This window comes from Stegodyphus dumicola, chromosome X2 (assembly GCF_044657685.1).
Source record: "Stegodyphus dumicola isolate Sdum_Otavi_A_Nest chromosome X2, ASM4465768v1".
In the NCBI taxonomy this organism is placed as follows: Eukaryota; Metazoa; Arthropoda; class Arachnida; order Araneae; family Eresidae; genus Stegodyphus; species Stegodyphus dumicola.
The window spans coordinates 147,489,579-147,508,132 of record NC_140781.1 but is presented as its reverse complement, the minus strand read 5'-3'; the positions used below and the strand labels follow the sequence as shown (position 1 = coordinate 147,508,132).

General features: G+C 34.0%; 1 protein-coding gene across 15 annotated transcripts in view; it reads right to left on the bottom strand.

The window, feature by feature from the left end:
- The window catches only part of LOC118182554 (E3 ubiquitin-protein ligase TRIP12-like), a 400,228-nt gene that overhangs the window by 104,086 nt on the left and 277,588 nt on the right, over window positions 1-18,554 (bottom strand). For all 15 annotated transcript variants that reach the window (XM_085809626.1, XM_085809623.1, XM_085809627.1 and 12 more), the window contains one exon: window positions 8-198. In XM_085809626.1, coding sequence (XP_085665752.1) covers window positions 8-198 — 191 coding nt within the window. The remainder of the gene's footprint in view (window positions 1-7; window positions 199-18,554) is intronic.

Genomic DNA, 18,554 nt, shown 5'->3' with positions numbered 1-18,554 from the left:
ACAATACCTGGTGTACTGCCAGCACCCTCATGAATAGCACTGCTTTCAGAAGTAAATGGATTTGAAGATATTTCTTGACCAGTGTCTATACCAGACATACCAGCTCTTGCTCTTACTACTGCCTGGCGACTTGTCCCCCCTCCTGCAGCAGTAGCACTTGATGTAGGGAGTTTTGTTACACGGGAGGAACGCCGACTCCTAGTAAAAAAAAGGAATCGGTAATCAGGATTTGATTTCAATGTAAAAATTAGAACAAAAACAAAAAAGATGAAAAAGCAAAAGCATGACATAAGACTTTACTTAGCAAAAATTACCTCGACTTAGCAGTATATGGATAAATCAAAGTATTTCTATCTTAATGAATACACAAAGACACAGATAAATATATATTTATTAGATAAAATACCAATTAGATTTACAGTAGCCCCTTTATTTTTCATTTTAGATCGTTATTTCCTCTTTCCATCCTAAAAATAATAACTACTTCAAATAACCACTCTAAACGTCATGTGATGATTTGAACACAAGAAGACGTAGATATTAACAAGAATAGCTATTAAAAGCTTGATGCGGTTGTGGTAGCATGAACATTTCTATTTCTGATACATTTTTAATGAAGCAATATAACTTGGCACAATTTCATGTCTCTTCTTTAATAGTTACATTGGTACTTTTACCTTTTGGAAATATTTGAAGAAAGAAGGTGCAGCAGCGGATAGCACACTTGAAAGCCACAGAAGCGAGAAAAGATTATATACCTTTCAAGTGAAGGTTTCACTGATTTAGTTATGGTTTTCACTTAGTTATGGTTTTCACTTTTTATGTGACTAGTTGCTGAAGTTTCAGTTTGCAAAATTTTAAATTAATATTTGCTGTAGTGTATGTAGATGCATGATGCATCATTAGCATTATCTAATAATCCTGCAAGAAAGATTAATTTTGAAATGGTACAAATTAGAAATTATTATACACAATTATTATTTTTAGGATGGAAACGGAAAATATACTAAAAAGAGTTAAGGGGCTACTGAAAATTAGAGATAATTTGATCTCATTTCATTCTTTTTGTTACCTACAGCTGGACTAATTAACCTGTTTCTACTGTTACATTTATTATTCCATAAAATTCTAACGGATCCTGCATTTCAGTTTGCCATAAGAATTTTTTTTTCAGTGTACATTTAGTCCCTGTCTTGTTTTATACTGACTTCTTATACATTTGATGGCTCAATGGTCCATCAGAGCAGAAGGTTGTTGGATCAAAATAGTGCATATTTAACTCCCGTAAGTTTACTTCTGTTTTTTTTTAATTCAAAATAATTTTTGGATACACATTACACTCAAAATATATTGCATTTGTATAAAAGCGCACAACTTTTTTTTTCAAAATTTAAATGTTTTGCACATATTTCACACTCAAAATTTCTTGTCCATATGGTACTATCCTACATTTATGTTTTAACGGAATTTTTTTTTCTCATTTTATAACCTACTCTCCTGTTCGGTCCTTTTTTTTTTTAAACGAATGCATAAATACATTTAAAACACAGTTCTGTTTTCAGCTGAGATTTTTGTTTTATACTAATTTTTATTAGATTTTTTTACTGTTATAAGAAAATATGACTTTGAACTACTTCTGCCAGTACAATTTATGTTGCACATAATTTGTACAATTTATATTTGCAGAATAAATTGGATTTAATTTACGATTTCATATTTCTATTTTTTTTATTTCATTTCTATATCAATTGTAGTGAATAGACAAAAATATTCCACTTTTTTTGACTAAAATCCCTCACAACTGTGTTGCAAAAATCTCTTACCCCCAAAAGTACCTCTTTCCACCTTTTAATAATACCATCAGATAGGCCAATTTTAGCAAAATTCTGGAAATTTTGTTGCTTACCATAAAGATCAGTCAGCCAGTGATGTGAATACCAATTTAACTATCAATCTGTAAAGTTACTGGACTTTGTTAAATTCAGAGATCATTCGTTAAGTAAAGGGTTGCTATTTAACATGCAGGTTATGAATGAGGATCTTTGCAAGTTAAAATGAAAAATCACATGACTTGAGGTTAGAAAGCACAAATTAACTTCATGACGCTTTGACAAATGTAATTAAAAACTAAATAGTATTTTTCTTACTGCCAAATGCAAGTTATGGAAAATCTCCATTTTCCCATAAAAGTTGAGAGTTCTTTCTATGGGAAAGAGTTATTAAGTCCTTAGGTTTATTTCGGAGCAGAAACACAAAAAATGGCAATGGCTTTTACAAGACTGGAACTCTGGACCTCCCACTACTAGCCAAACACTGAGAATTCTGACTAACTTGTCAATCAAATTTTTTCGTTTTCAGTTAACTTCTCTGTCACTTTCTTCACAATCGGTAGGGGTATTTTCTGGATCTAGAACCATACTACAGATTTTGCCATTAATTAATTGATTATGATTAAGAAGCATTGTCATGACAATGAAAAACTTCTTTTATATCATCTTCATTTATTATTGCTTCTCCACATTTCTTTACAAAATCCGTTAATTGTAAAATTTCACCCTTGTTTTGTAATATTCAAAAACCTTTAAAACTTGTGGTTACAATCAAATGTAGCTATCATTCACTATACATATTTGGCTATGCATCATGAGCTTGGCGATTAACGACAAACTGTTTCGTTAAATTTTATCTTGCTTCTATCACGCATTGAGACAATTAAGCTTGTATTATATTAGTTTAGCTACTTATTATGCTTATGTCCATTTCTTGCACATGCTTAATGCTTATCAGAGTTCTGAATAAATAAATTCCCACATATACTTAAACCTTATTGAGGGCCGACGCTAGATAGCTTGCCACCTAATGCAGTCTCTGTAGGTCCTAAGTTCTGCAACCCGGTGCAGCCTTACGAGTTCTGGTGCTGGCTCTGGGTTTATGTGAATAACAAATCAATTACTCTTAATTCAAGTAGCCCTAAATGAAGTAATTGGGTTTATAAGTATCATCAACAAAATCTATTCTTAGCATATATATGGAAAGAAATTTTTCAGCTCATTTAACTTAACCCTTTGACGCGCACGATACTCGCGCCCTGAAACCACCAATTTTCGAATTTTTCCTCCTCTTCCTTCCAAAATTTTTGAGTGAAAATCAATTGATTACTGATCTTTTACCTCTAAATAACACAAAATGACATCAGAATCATACATGTTTTAGGTCTTAGTACTTCAAATCAGATGCCTTTTAAAATTCGTTTCCAATGAGACAAAATAACTTCATTTTATTAATATAAACAACATTAAATTTCAAAAGTTATTCATCGCACATCAAGATTTCTATCATAAACAACAAAAAATAGCAATAATTAAACTGCATATATAAAAAAACCCTCTATATGTATGTCATTTGCTTTGTGGTTTCAGGGCACGATAACTGCACCACTAGAGCATTGTGTCACAATGCTCACAATCCTCTAGAGGCTCGGTGGTCGAGCCTTGAAACCACTGCTCTTTACAATGGCGTTCGCTTGCTTCTCAAATAGGAATGTTTATTTTTACCTGGATATAGATAAGGGGTTTTGAAACCACAGAGTTATTTTATTACTAAACAATACATGCACCTGCTCAGAAAAAAGGTCTTTCTTTTTCCAGAGACTTTTCTCTGACCTCAACACACTTGCTCCCCAAGCTAGTATTGTGATTTTATAAATTATTTCCTGTGGTTTAAATTTAATGTAAATATACTTTGCTGCAATTAAAAATAGAAATTGCGTAAAGTTTTATAATTAAAAATATTTTAGACGAAATACGATAAAATAAGTACAGTCAAAAGTCGTTAATCCGGACTCATTGGGACTTCGGTGATTCCGGATTATAGATCATCAGTTTAAATCTCTAAAGATGGCATGCAGAAATTCTAAAATTAAAAATATGAAACCATAATTTATGAAATAAAGAACAATTATGATCTAAAGGGTATCAAAATTTACAAAAAAAAAAAAAAAAAAAAAGCTTCATATTTATTTGTTTACTTTATTAAACATTTATCTCAATGTAAGTTGTTTAAGTTGCTTCATTTTACGTGATAATACTTTCTCTTTAATTCTATAAAAAGACATAATTTCTTGTTCAGTTACAAAGTTCCGCTGTTCAAGTCCCGTTAATTGCTGTGCCGAGAATACCGACTAACTTGTCAATCGAAATTTTTTCGTTTTCACTAACCCCTCTGTCACATTCTTCATGTCTTTATCCATTTTTTGCAGCAATTCCACTTTTTGTTTGTTGGACATCGAAACATACTTTCGTTTTTTCCGGCATCAGAAATTCTATTTGACATAATCGAAAGTTCAAGTTTACTTTTATAAAATTGCTCTTACAGTCTGCAAAAAATAATAAGCGGGATCCAATTCGAAGATTAAGGAACAACGCAATCATTAACATTAACTGAAATAGATAATTAGATAATTTTAGCTTACACAGTCCGTTATACATTAAACGCGCAGGCAAAAACTTATTCTGCACTTGCGCACACGCACATGCGCAGTAGTCAAGGTCTTACGCGCACGCGTAAAATGCCTGTGCGCATGTGCCGACGCGGTGCATGTGCAGAAAGTTTTTAGCTTTGAGGTCCAGATTATAGATCATTCCGGATTATGGGTGTCCAAATTAACGACTTTTGACTGTATAAGTGGGAAACGAATGATCCGTACCAAAGCCAAAAAGACCAAGTCCCCACCCCATTAACATAAAAAAACGACAAATTTCACGTGCCAGATGAAAAGAAACTAAATAACTCTCGACATATACCAGTGAAATTTAGATCCAATCAGTGTACATTTTGTAGCACAAGCAAGAAACCTCATAGAAGAAGATACATGTGCGAAATGTGCAATATGGATCTATGCATGCACCAAAAAGACGAAACATGCTTTGAACAATGTCACAAAAATAGCTGTTCTTTAAAATTTAAAAAAAAAAAAAAAAAAAAAGTTTTTTATCCTTATTTTACTGATGATTTTTTAATCTATGTAGCTAAACTTCCTTATTATGTAGGTACTTTCACTGTTATAGAAAAATTACAGAAATGTTTATTTTTTAATTTTTTCTGACGATTTACTTTGTAAAATAATGTAAAAATATATATATTATGCAATTCCTACGTGCATTTTTTTTTAAAATTCGTAAATTTCGCCATTTATTGGAAATGCGCACGGAGAAAGGTAAGTTTTTTCCCTGCTAGGCAAATTTCAAAGTCCTAAATGAGCAGTGGTTTCAGTGTAACCACCACCCACAAAACAAAAGGCAAGCGTAGATTTTTTTTTAAATTCATATATTATATGTCTCTAGGATAATAATTTTCAATTTCTAGAGTGTTTAGTTAAAAAAATTATAAAAATAATATCGCGCGCGTCAAAGAGTTAAGTATGTATTAATCGCCAAGCCTAATATCAACATAATAGGTTACCATAACCCTTTGTTATTCAATTACAGTACTAAGTCCGAAATCCGGACGCCCATTATCCGGACCTCAAAGCCACAGATATTTTTTTAGTATGCTTTACGCATGCACATTTGATTTTTCCCTTCATAATAAAACATGTAAAGATTTTTAACTTAAAAATTCCGATTCTTAATTTCACTTACACACTAAATAAAATACCTCATTATGGAAAAACAATCATGTAAGCACAAATTTGTGAGATTAATAGTTTGGCTCCGTAGCCGAGTATCTGCATGGCATACATCTCAAACTGAAATATTCACCTATTTTATATTCCTGATGCCGACCTGGCGAGTCATTATTTATTATATTTTGCTTTCATCACCGCATATTTATCAATACATGACAGCTTCAGTAATAACTCATGCAGCAATGTCTAAACTATTTTTTATATTAGGAATTGAATGACAAAAGTATGACAACCTTTTATGCTATCATTACGCTTGGCGATGATTATAGATTTTTAAATGCTCTAAGAAATGTTGACGAGGAAAAATTCAACAAAAATTTCTTTTCATTTTGTTAGTGAAACTCATAGGCCAAAATATTACATTTAGTTCTATTTGAATTAATATGATATGTTATTCAACATAAACCCAGAAGCAGCGGCAGAATATGTCGGCACCAAACCGCAAAATTCATGGAAGACGAAATTTTTGGAATTTGGGGAAGCACCGAGCGACAAAATTAAGGGATGTGAAGTTTTTTATGATTTAGGGAAAGTACTGGGATCAAAAGTTCAGGCGCACTGAAAATTTAGAACTTAGGAAAGCACTTTGTAGCAGAATTTAAGACCTGTAGATACTGCACCAGGTGGTATCTAGCCTTAAGTATACGTGCAGTTTATTTATTCAGCTAGATAGAGCCTTAAGATGTTTATTCACTTAAATAAAGCCTTAAGTATATGTGGGAATTTATTTATTCAGGACTCAGATTAGTTTTAAAGCATGTGCAAGAAATAAATGTAGGTATAGCAAATAGCTAAACTAATAAAATTCAGGCTTAACTCAGTATACAATAGGAGCAAGGCAAATTTTAGCAAAAGAACTTGGCTTTCGTCACCAAGCTTGCGACACACAGCCAATAATGTATAACGGATGCTATTAAACTTAGCTAAAATTATCTTGACTGATTCTAAGGCATTTCAGTTAATGTAGCACACTGCGATGCTACCTAATCTTCTAATTTGATACAGCTTATTATTTTTTTGCAGACTGTTATTATTATGGCAATTTTATCAAAACTAAGCTTGAGCTTTCGATTATGTCGAAAAGAAATTCCAATTATGGAGCTGCCAAAGGATCTACAATGCGAAACCCTGTTTCAATGTCTATTACACAAAAAGTGGAATTGCTGCAAAAAATGAATAAAGGCATATCCATCTCGAAATTATGAAAGGAGTATGGCATTGGAAAGTCAACTGTATATGATATAAGAAAAAAAAAAAAAAAAAAAGGAACTTTTTGAATTTTTTTGTGGAAGCAACCTAAACAACTTATACTGAAAGAAATGTTTAATAAAGTAAACAAATATTAAGCCTTTTTTTGTAAATTTTGGTATCCTTTAGATCATAATTGTTCTTTATTTCATAAATTATGATTTCATATTTTTAACTGTATAATTTCTGCACGCTATCTTACCAGATTTAAATTGATGATCTAATATCCGGAATCGCCAAAGTCCCGACGAGTCCGGATTTCGGACTTTGTACTACATGAGTCATTACTAAAGTTGTCATGTGTTGATAAGCATGTGGTGATGAAAGGAAATTATAATAAATAATGATTCGCTAAGTTGGCATCAGATCAACGATGTATCTATATGGAATGTTTTGGTTTGAGATGTATGCCAAGCAGATACGCAGCAACAAAGACAAATTACTGATCGTACAAATTTATGCTAAAACAATTGTTTCTTCAATAACAAGGTATTTTATTTAGTGTCAAAGGGAAATTAAGAATCGGGTTTATTATGTGCAGTGGGGGGGGGAATCGAATGCGCATGCGTTAAGCCTACAAGAAAAACTTTATCGGTGGTTTTGAGGTTCGGATTTTAGATCATTCCGAATAATAGACATAAGGATTTCAGACTTTGTACTGTATTCAAAATATTGAGTGTTCATATAAATACTGGCATAACAGCACTTAGACGATATGTCAACATCATAAATATCGGTATTTACAACAATTAAGTATTTGACGATTCATCATTTGTGTATGATTAACACAGAATCAATAAGCAAACTGAACACTGGGTCAACAGTCTCATTTTAATAACATCCTAAGCTAATTACAATTAAACCATAACAAAGTAACAACTTCAGAGTGTTAGTAACGACGACCGATCTTTTTCATTAGCAAATAAAATCTTTCTGATCCCCTCACCTTGGAAAAAAAAAATCATCGTCCCAAAAAAGCACATAATGAAAACAATCTCTCTATTAACTGCAGTTACCCATTTACAGCAAATATTATTAGTTGGTGAATGCTCAAAACACAAAACTTCATATTTCACACCAGAAGCTGTGTATTGCCATATTTATTCAGTAAAAGCAGATAAATCAAAAAATTAATTTATCTTAACTATTTTAATGTTTTTCGCTATAACATCGAAGCTATACGTTTATTTAGCCATTGATAAATACTTAAAAAATTGTTGATATCTTATAATAGTACTTACCTTCCATTAAATTGCAATTGGAAAGTAAGCAGTAATTAGAATGCAGTAAATACATAATTACTGAATTTTTTTGGCTAAAATAGGATTAATGAGTAATATTATTTGTTTACTTTCTTAATATATATCACTATTCTTATATATTAAACCTGTCAGCATTATGACTGGCTTTATCCGGTCATCAGAAGTTTTGCTACTCGGCATATATTAGCTAATAATATAAGATATTTTGTTTTCTTACTTTCTTTAATAATGCAAATATCATCTTATTGAATGTAAGTTTGTGAAAATACAGACTAAAATAAGTAACTGTGCAAACTGAATTAACAAATGCTGTTTAAATACCGCTCTTCACGGCGGATCTAAAATCCTGTAACGCTCAGAGGGTTAATTTATACTAGGAAATACTTGCATAGAAATACTAGAGATTGTATACAGACTAATAGCTATCAGATAACCTACACTTCTATTAAACAACTTATAAGGTATTTTCTCCCTCCATTCTGAATGCTTTCTTGACGTAAATGTTGGTGGTGTATTTAATTATGGCAAAGCACACTAGGGCTATCTGCCTAAGGGGAAGGATGCCTTCGTGGAGGACTTTCTAAGGAAAACTGGCTCATATACACGTTACACAATGGGAAAACCACGAAAACACCCATGCAGCCAGCCCGTTCGCGGGATTCGAACCTCGGACCGAATTACCAGTGTTCAGCGACTTTACCGCTCGGCCGCAGGTAGGGTCAGGGTGTAACTGGATACATACTTGAGATGTCCAGGGTTCGACTCCCAGCGAGGCACTGAACACTCTTCACGTCTCTGCATCAAAAACCATAACTACTCTACAAACTTAGTTTTTAAAATGAAATTTGAAATTCTGCTTGCATTGGATTCTTCACATACAAAGAACAAATATTACTTTATGAAAGTTCATTCTCCCAAGAGGAGATTAAATATCCTTGAAAAAATATCTCTTGAGAAACTGAATGAAAGACTATTGTACTTGAGATACAAAAATTATATACAGAAACAGGATCAGCATTTTTAATTTAGTTAATAATCACTTAAGATTTGCTTTAACTGGTAAGACTGTATAAACTAACACTGAATTCCTCAAGTTACAGTATATGTACCACAAGAGATACTAATGAATGTTTAAAATGTAAAAAAGGCACATCTTTTGGTAGAACCATTGCCATATGCTTTTTTTTTTTTTTTTTTTTCCCCTTTCTAAATTTACATGGTGCAATATTTAAAAACCTCAGGAATCCCTGAACTAAGACATTATTTTGGCCATACAAAAGATGCATGCACATAACTGGAATGTCATTCCTATTACTTTAATACCATAGATAATGCATCAATATAAAAAAAAAGTCCGCAATTAACACCAATATCAAATGTCTGGAAATCAATAAAAAAACATGGAAATAATTTTAAAGTAAGAGATATATCAGGTGTACGCAACATCTATAACAAAAACGACACCTATCATCATTAACAGCAGCCTTAAAATTAAAGAAGCAATAAAAATTAAAACTAAGCCATTGCAACAGAACATTCCCCCATTAGTTTGTTATGTGTCATATTGATCAAAATAATTTTGATAGCTGCAGATAAAACCAATACGAAGAATAACAGAAGTGCTTATTGTGAATCAGTATTTTAAATTTGTTTAATTCACCTACTGTACTTTCTGAAAAATCAAATTTTCTTTTATTTACATCCCAAAATTAGCTCAAATTTTTTAACATGTCTGAAGGAAAAGTTTAAAAAAAGGCTGTGGCTCTCCGAACAACAGTAACAAAATCACTTAAGATTTGGAATTGCAACTTTCGGAAATTCACCTGAAATTTTACGATTTGGAAAAAACTTTCACAGTACTAAAGAAAAGTTTCAAATAGCTTTAAAATTATTGACACATAATTAGATTTTTTGTTTAAAGAATTTGATGCAGAATTCAACAAATTGGAAAAATATAGTTGAAAGGTCATTAAAATGCAATTTTCGCATCTCTAATCAACGAGTCAAAGAGAAACTCAGTTTTAATTGTAACGAATACCCAATGTAGTAAATACAATCAAAACAAAATGCAGTGAGGCTGTTCGAATTAAAGCAACTAAATTAACTTTAAAATGAAAATCTAGAGAGATATAAATAACTGTCTTACATTCTGAAACAGTTTCGAATCTGCCATTCAGAAAAATTATTTTTTAAACAAGTTAAATTTATGTTGACCATTGTTGAAGCAAATGAACTTATTGAAGTACAGTCAAAAGTCTTTAATCCGGACTCGTCGGGACTTCGGCAATTCCAGATTATCGATATTTAAGGATTATAGAACATCAGTTTAAATCTGGTAAGATGGCATGCAGAAATTATAAAATTAAAAATATGAAATCGTAATTTATGAAATAAAGAGCAATTATGATCTAAAGGGTATCAAAATTTACAAAAAAAAAAAAAAAAAGCTTAATATTTATTTGTTTACTTTATTAAACATTTCTTTCAACGCGTGCATGCGTAAAGCATACATTATGCATAGTCAAAATTAGAAAATTGCAACCAGAAAACTATTTGATGTGTACTTGTGATATTTATAATGACGAGGAATTTGATTTAAATCATGTCAAAGACGGAATACATCAAGATGAAATACTACATTTAGTAAGGAATTATAAGCTGAATAAAATAAAAACATCTGCCCTGAAGATAAGGATAGTGCTGACAGATCAACTTCCAATTCATTGCACGCCACAGAGCAGCGTGAAATTGATTTCGGAATGGTTAGAGAAACAAAGGACATGCCTTTATCCATTTTTTGCTGCAATTCCACTTGTTTGATGGACATCGAAACATACCTTCGCTTTGTAGATCCTTTGGCAGCTCCAGCATCTGAAATTCTATTTGATATAATCGAAAGTTCAAGCTTACTTTTATAAAATTGCTCTAACAGTCAACGCAATCTGCAACATTAACTGAAATGGATAATTTTAGCTTAGCTTATACCGTCCGTTATACATTAAACGCACATGCGTAAACGTATTACGCATATGCGTAAACGTCTATGTGAATGCGTGAATGCATTATGCGTTGACGCACGCGCAGAAAGTTTGTAGCTTTGAGGTCCAGATTATAGATCATTCCGGATTATGGGTGTCCGGATTAACAATTTTTGACTGTGATAACTGCAGAAACCAAACAGATCTGTAATAAAAGAGTCTAGTAAAAATATGACTCGTTTTTGATGCACCTGCACGTTCTAAGAATTTACCCTCTCTAAATGAGTAAAAGGCCACATTTGATAGAAATTTTCCAAGTATGTTAAATCGTTTCCGAAAATATCGAAAAGGAGAATCATCCGACATTGAAAAAACATTTTGTCACATCAAAATAGCAAAGAGATTTTTTACGATTTATCGACATAACAGAGCGATTTTTGGACTCGTGTCAAGTCCTTTTCTGCAAGCTGCAACACTCAATCCCTTTTTGACCACCGTACCAGAAAAGTTTGTAGAAACTTCCAATATTTTGAAGGATTCATTTTACCTTGACAATTCATTAATTAGGTTAAATCATGTTGAAGAACCCGAAAATTTCCTTCAAGAAGCATAGTTGATTTTGGCTTACTCACTTGCATTTCGATTTAAGATGTTGGCGATTAAACTTCTGTATCGAAATGATTACCAAGATAAAGAATATGTCAAAAATTGTACCTGTATTAGGATTAACGTCGGATTTAAGAAAAAGATAGTTTGAGATGCAAGATCGAAGAAACATTTAATATAAGGGTACCTATCACTAAAAGAAAATTTCTATCAGTTACTCGGAAAATTTATCATCCCATCAGCATTACTGCACCGATAACCGTAATTCCCAATGTAATTTTGCAAGAAACATGAAGACAGAAGATAAAGATCTTCCCCTAAATTTAAGTGAACAGTTTGGGACTTGGTTGAACCATACCTCTGCTATCTCTGACTTAAAATTCCTTGATTATTAAATACTGATTATGAAAATGAAGATGCCTTAGTTCTCCACATTTTTTCAGATGCTAATAAAACAACTTATGCACATGCGAATTTTTAAGAACTGAAACCATCGAAGGTGTAATGGTTTAGTAAGTGGGAAAAGCCGAGTAACCCCTATTAACCCGTTCAGGACCAACGTCAAGTATGCGTGACGCAAGATTCTACTCCTACCAGCCCAGCGTCCCGTATACGCGATGCAACGAATCTGCTCCTACCAGCTCAGCGTCCCGTATACCTAACAATTTATTTGAATTTTTAAAAGCCAGTAGATAGAGCTCAGCAGTAACTGTTTTCACACGGGCTATTCAAACGGAATTTGACCTTCATGTACTGGCATTAGTTTTGTTTTGTGTTTCTCGTTTTGATAGATTTATTGAAATAAAAAAATTGGGAATAACGGCCCTTTATAAGTGCACCTCTTAATTAAAGGGACACAGGCATTTTTGTTTATTTCATTAGGATTTTTTTTTTTCTATTTTGAAACTTAACATAAGCTTTCTTGGTTAATTAAAAAGTAGCATTACAACATTATTACAGAAGGGGAAAGACTATCAGCTTTCTCGACACGTAATGCTTCTTACTCGCTCGCATTTCTCAGGAAAAAGACAACTTTTCTTCTTTTTTTACTTGATTTAAAAGGTCATTATATATATTGCTTTGAATGGTCATTATATCTAATGGCACAGGCATTATATTTCGGTATATAATGTATTTACTTTATATATAATGTATATATTGACATGATCAGTAACAGATATCCCTCTAGTGGGGGTCTTTCCTTGATAACTTTCTGGTCATCGGGGACACTGTTTTTGATTTAGAGAAACAAAGTTTTCTAATATAAGCCTGATGTCACACAGGGTTTGAGGATGAAACATTTCTGAGTGTCTTTTGAAGAAGTTTTGGGACATGTGTTGGGGTTATATTCAGTTTCATTCCGTTAGCCATGACTAAGAAAACTTACTTAAAAATTTGTCCGAAATCACCGGACACTCCATCTTTCCCTCTAACTGGGAGACAGTTTCCGAAACTTTACATTGATGGAAAAGGTAATAAAGGTAGGAGAAGATGTGTTTTGTGCGCTAAAACCAAGGAAAAGCGAAAGCAAACAACGTATTTTGAGTGCAAAATATGCAATGTAGGACTGTGTTGATCCTTGTTTTGAATTATTTCACACACAACAGAGTTTTTAATTTGGAATTTAATTACCTACAGGTAATTCTTGTTTAGTTTTTAGTCCAAAGCGGCTTTGTCCCTGAAGGACTATTGATTTTGTTTTACGATTTTGCGTTGAATCACTAGAAATGTCCGTTTCACTTTTCAAACTGTTGCCACCAAATGTTAGAGTCCTGCATTATATTTGAAGAAATTAAACAATGAAAAATCTGCATAAATATATGTATATTTTTCGCATTACGATCAAGCAACGGTACATAGAGCCATCGAATTTTGAATGACTTAATCCTACTGCGAATATGGGCATGTGGAAGCCCAAATTTGAAATTTATAATTTGTTTTATTATTGATATAATATTTTGTTAAATTTTAATGAGTTTTTGATTAAAAAAATGAAGGGTTTCAAAGCGAGCAAATGCAACGAAAAAACATTTTTATCTCCAGCGCGTGAGACTCTGTATCGGAAATTCTAAAGATATGCTCAATTTAAAACTATTTTGCGATATTGCCCTTGAACTGAATTTTATGGTTTAAGTGCAAAGAATGTGATATTTAATAAATAAAGGTAACCGACAAAATGTTAAAAAAAAAGCCCCTTTGGACGTAATTTAAAATCTGAAACCTGCAATTTTTTTTTTTTTTATTCCGTATTTGCACTTTTTTTCATGTTTATAATATTTCTGTGTGTATACTTATGATTTTAGTATTTTGCCTCTTTAATTTATTTCTATTAATGTGATATTTTTATATTAATATACATTAAAAACATGTACATTAAATACACAACTTCAAAACTTGAAGTCATAATATCAAAATGCTGATTTGATACTAATTTTTTTTTTTTGGTTATATTAGGCTTATCTGCTGAAAGGAGCTGGCCGGTGATCAACGATCCATTTCAGCGGGTCTGGTCCCGTAACTGCGCTTCGTTCTCCCAATGCTGGTCCTTAAGACGTTAAATAAACTTACGATGCAACATCTCGAACTTTCCTCATGCCACAGAGATGCCAAGCTCACAAAATTGGTTCTATCGGACTTGAAACTTAACATAAAACAGTAGTGTTCTGGAGTACTTCTTCTACAGCTTTGGCTTGGATAAGAAGAGATCAAGCATGGAGTATGTTTGTACACAATCGAGTGCAAGGAAAATGACTGCTTGCTGGAATATCAGACTGTAGATGTACCTGGAAGTTTAAATCCCATCGAGAGGATGCACTATTGAGCAAATGTACAAATCGGCATGGTAGGTTGGTTGAGTTTTTAATGGCACAAAACCTCGAAGGTTATTATGTTATAAATAGCGAAAAAAATTCAAGATGCAAAACACACTGTATCAAGTGAACTGATGAAATGGACCTGAGATGCTGATGAAGGCATGGATGAAATGACTTGAAATGTCCAGGCACTCTAGCATCAGGTAGATCAGGATAAAAGGGAAATAACTTCAAATCATATGGTAAAAAGGGATGTCTTTTAAAAAACTTGAGGTTGATGTGGGGGTTTCTTCCAATGAGATGAAGGCATGGAGAAATGACTGAGAAATGCTTTAGCGACAGGTAGAGCAGGATAAAATGTAGTTTAAATCAGATGGTAAAAGGAGATGTCTTTTAAAAATTTTATGAGGTTGATGCGAGGGTTTCTTCCAATGAGATCTGTTAAGATAACATTCGTAGAGTTAAAATAAAATTCAAGTTTCTGACTAAAAGCAGGACAGCAGGTTAAAATGTGATTGACTAAAACGGGAATGTTGCAAGTGCCATAAATAGGCTCATTATCTCCTTTCAAGAGATACTGATATGTCAGTCTGCAATGACCAATTCATAGGCGAGTCAGTAGTACATCCTCCTTCCGATTCCCTCTCTACTCCCAGCACTCCAAATTGGGTTTTACCTGTCTTAATTTGTTTAGAGTTTGGCATTCCCAGAATTCTTGCCACCTGGACAAGATCTTTGCTCTAATGTAATTCTGTATGTCTGTAAAAGGGACATCATTTTCTGAGGTAATATCAGCAGATTTTGAAGCGATATCGGCGAGTTCATTGCCTTTGATGACAGCATGTAGAGGCACTCTGCACTACGCAATATAATAACTGCATTTCTCAGCTGGAGGTGTGCCTTTAAAATTTCTAGAACCAAAGGGTGGCTGGTATTTGTTTTTATTGAGTCAAGAGCACTCAGAGAATCAGAGTAGATAATGAACTTTCTGCTATTTTGCCTAGAGATAAAGATTAAGGAATTCAAAATGGCAAAAGTTTCCGCAGTAAAGACAGACGCAGCATTATGAAGTTTACTACTCTTTATTTCTTTATCACAAACAAAAGCTGCCCCGACATGATCATGACTCTTCGAGCCATCAGTAGAAATCTCTCCATAGTTAGAATGTCTGCGTCTGTGCTCTATGAATAATTTGTTGATTGGACATCACCTGTTGCTTCTCTGAAGTCTCTCAAAATGTCACGCAAGTGAATATTCACTTCTTGCCAGGGAGCAATACTGAAAAGGTTAAAGTTTTGGGGATGCAGATCATTTAGGTTGAATTCTTCAATCAGTAAGTGAATGCGAAGATCAAAAGGTGGGATACATGAAGGACGAGCTTGTTAAAGACGCCAGTGTTGATCAGATATCAGTGCTGCTTGCCTTTACAGTTTATACAAGGGGGCAGCAGAGCAGCCTTCACTAGCATGGCCTATGATGGAAAATCGAGCGCATGTGAGGCTACCATGACAAGAGGTCTTTCCATGTCCAAAGCGCTGACATTGAAAGCAACGCATTGGATTTAGTATATATAGCCTGACTGAACAGTTTAGGTATCCAGCTTTGATGTTTTTAGACAGGTTAGGAGACTTGAAAGTAAGTATGACATGTTTAGTGGGAATGAGTTGACCTTTTTTCTGTATTTTGATCCTACGAGCACCACACACGTTTTGATATGCCAACTCTTTAACAAATTCCTCTTCAGTTAATGACAGTAAGTCTATTTCAGAGATCACTCCTCGGGATGAATTTAGAGTGCTATGTGGCTTAACTACAATGTTTGCTTGTTCTAATTTAGTTAGTTTCAAAAGACTATTAGACTGCTTTCCAGACACAGTTTCTATCAAAAGGTCTCCAGATTGAAGTCTCTTAATATTTTTCAGTTCTCCTACAGAAGACAAAACATGTTTGTTTATTAGAAAGGGTGACATTTTTTTTTTTTTTTTTCAATTCTTCAGAGCTGGTTATAATTAAGAAACATGGACAAAGTACATCTGATGCACTGCTTTCCATGTCGCTTCTTAGTCTTTTAGTCACAGCCGGAGTATCGGGTACATTTTTGGAGCAGGAAGGTATCATAGCATTCATATTTACATGGAGAAAGATTCGGGTCCGACCGCCCCACCTACCATGGAGCCCAACAAGGGGACGCAGATTCCTACGCCAAGGCTAGCTGGATCTATACGCAATCTGAAGTCCCACAGTCGGCTTTCCCAAAAGCAGGTACTCCCGAAAGCTTGTCACCAAGCCACTGATCACAAGGACTAGTGACCAGCCGATTGACACTAGTGAGGATGACAAGGTGCCTCCCGTTTAACTTAAGCAGAGGCCAAAGCAGTGTGCTGGGGACAGTACCTCGCCCCTCAACTACCAGAACCCTCCTTTCCAGTAACATGGGTCTCCACACATGGCAAACACATGGGCAGTTTTCTCGCCACTCAAAGAACTAGGAACAAGGCTGTTCCAGTTTCTTATGACGAGCCCAAACCTCGGAAAACCACATAGGAAAAGGAAAACAGGAAAAGTTGCAGTTAAGAGGAGAGGAGGCAGAAAGGAGGAGAGATCACTGGGACTCCAGGATTGTGACACCCGATCACCGAGACAGTAATCCCCTGAAGGATCTTCACCTGCTATGCTTTAGCTGGGCATGTTGGAACAGCCTTCACGCCTAGAGTGGCCTTACCAGGAGCTATGCTCCCGACGTACCGGCATGGTGGGAGTTTCCGTCATGGCATTACAGAAGACAAGTGGCCCCATGTAGAAGAAATGCTAGATGAACTTAATGAAAAAAGAAAAATGATTTTGACTCTTCTAGACCATGCAGATGATTTGGATTGGTACTATAAATATTTCTCTTGCAAGAAAACCATGTGAATGATCGCCTGGATTTTCAGATTTTTATCACTATTTCAAGAATGAAGAGAAAAACCTAACCTGATATCTCAGTTGAAAAATTTGAAAAAGCTGAATATGCACTTTATAGATTGATACAGGAAGAATCGTTTACAGGCATAAAGACCACACTATTCATGCACTGAGACCTATTGTAGAGCCAAATGGAATTTTCAGAGCCAAAATGAATGTCTTACGTCAAGAAGAAAATTTCCAATATGCTATCATTTTACCGTTAAAACACCTCCTTTTTCAGAGACTAATTTACAAGAAACACCTAGAGCTCCAATGTGCTGGTGTCATATTCTAATGACAAATCTTCTAGAAAAATTTTGGATGCTAAAATCCAGGAAAAATATTCGAAATATTATCAGGAAATGTGTAAGATATAAAAGATTTGTTATACAAAAGAGTAGAAAAAAACCAGGATTCCCACTCGAAGACGGAGTTAGAGATGGGGCTGTTTTTCAAGTCGTCTGTGTAGATTTGCCAGGTCCTCTCTCTCTCTGATAGATCTAAAGCTTGGAAAGTCTTGTATACATGAGCCATTTATAAAGCCATTCACCTCGAACTAGTTACTTCCATATCCACGGAAACTTTCTATATGTAGATTTATTGCCAAAAGAGGTAGACCTTATGTGATTTATTCCAGCAATGAAACTAATTTTGTAGGAACTAACGGTGTTCTTAAGAAAGTGAAGTGGAACACCATATGTTCAGCTGCTTCTATCCAAAGGATAGGATGGGAATTCAACCCTCCGACTGTCGCCTGGTGGGGAGGTGTGTGGGAAAAGCTTGCGAGAATGGTGAGAGAAATTTTAAGAAGAGTATTAGGCAGAACCTCCTTAAACTATGAAGAACTGAATACAACATTATGTGATTGTGAACAAGTGATTAATTCAGAACCTATCACATACATATTTGGGAATAATCAAGATCCTTCACCACAGACCTCCAAGATGTTCCTCCAAGTATTACTGTCATCAGGAGTTCCTGATATTGATAGCATAGACTCTAAAGAACTAAACTG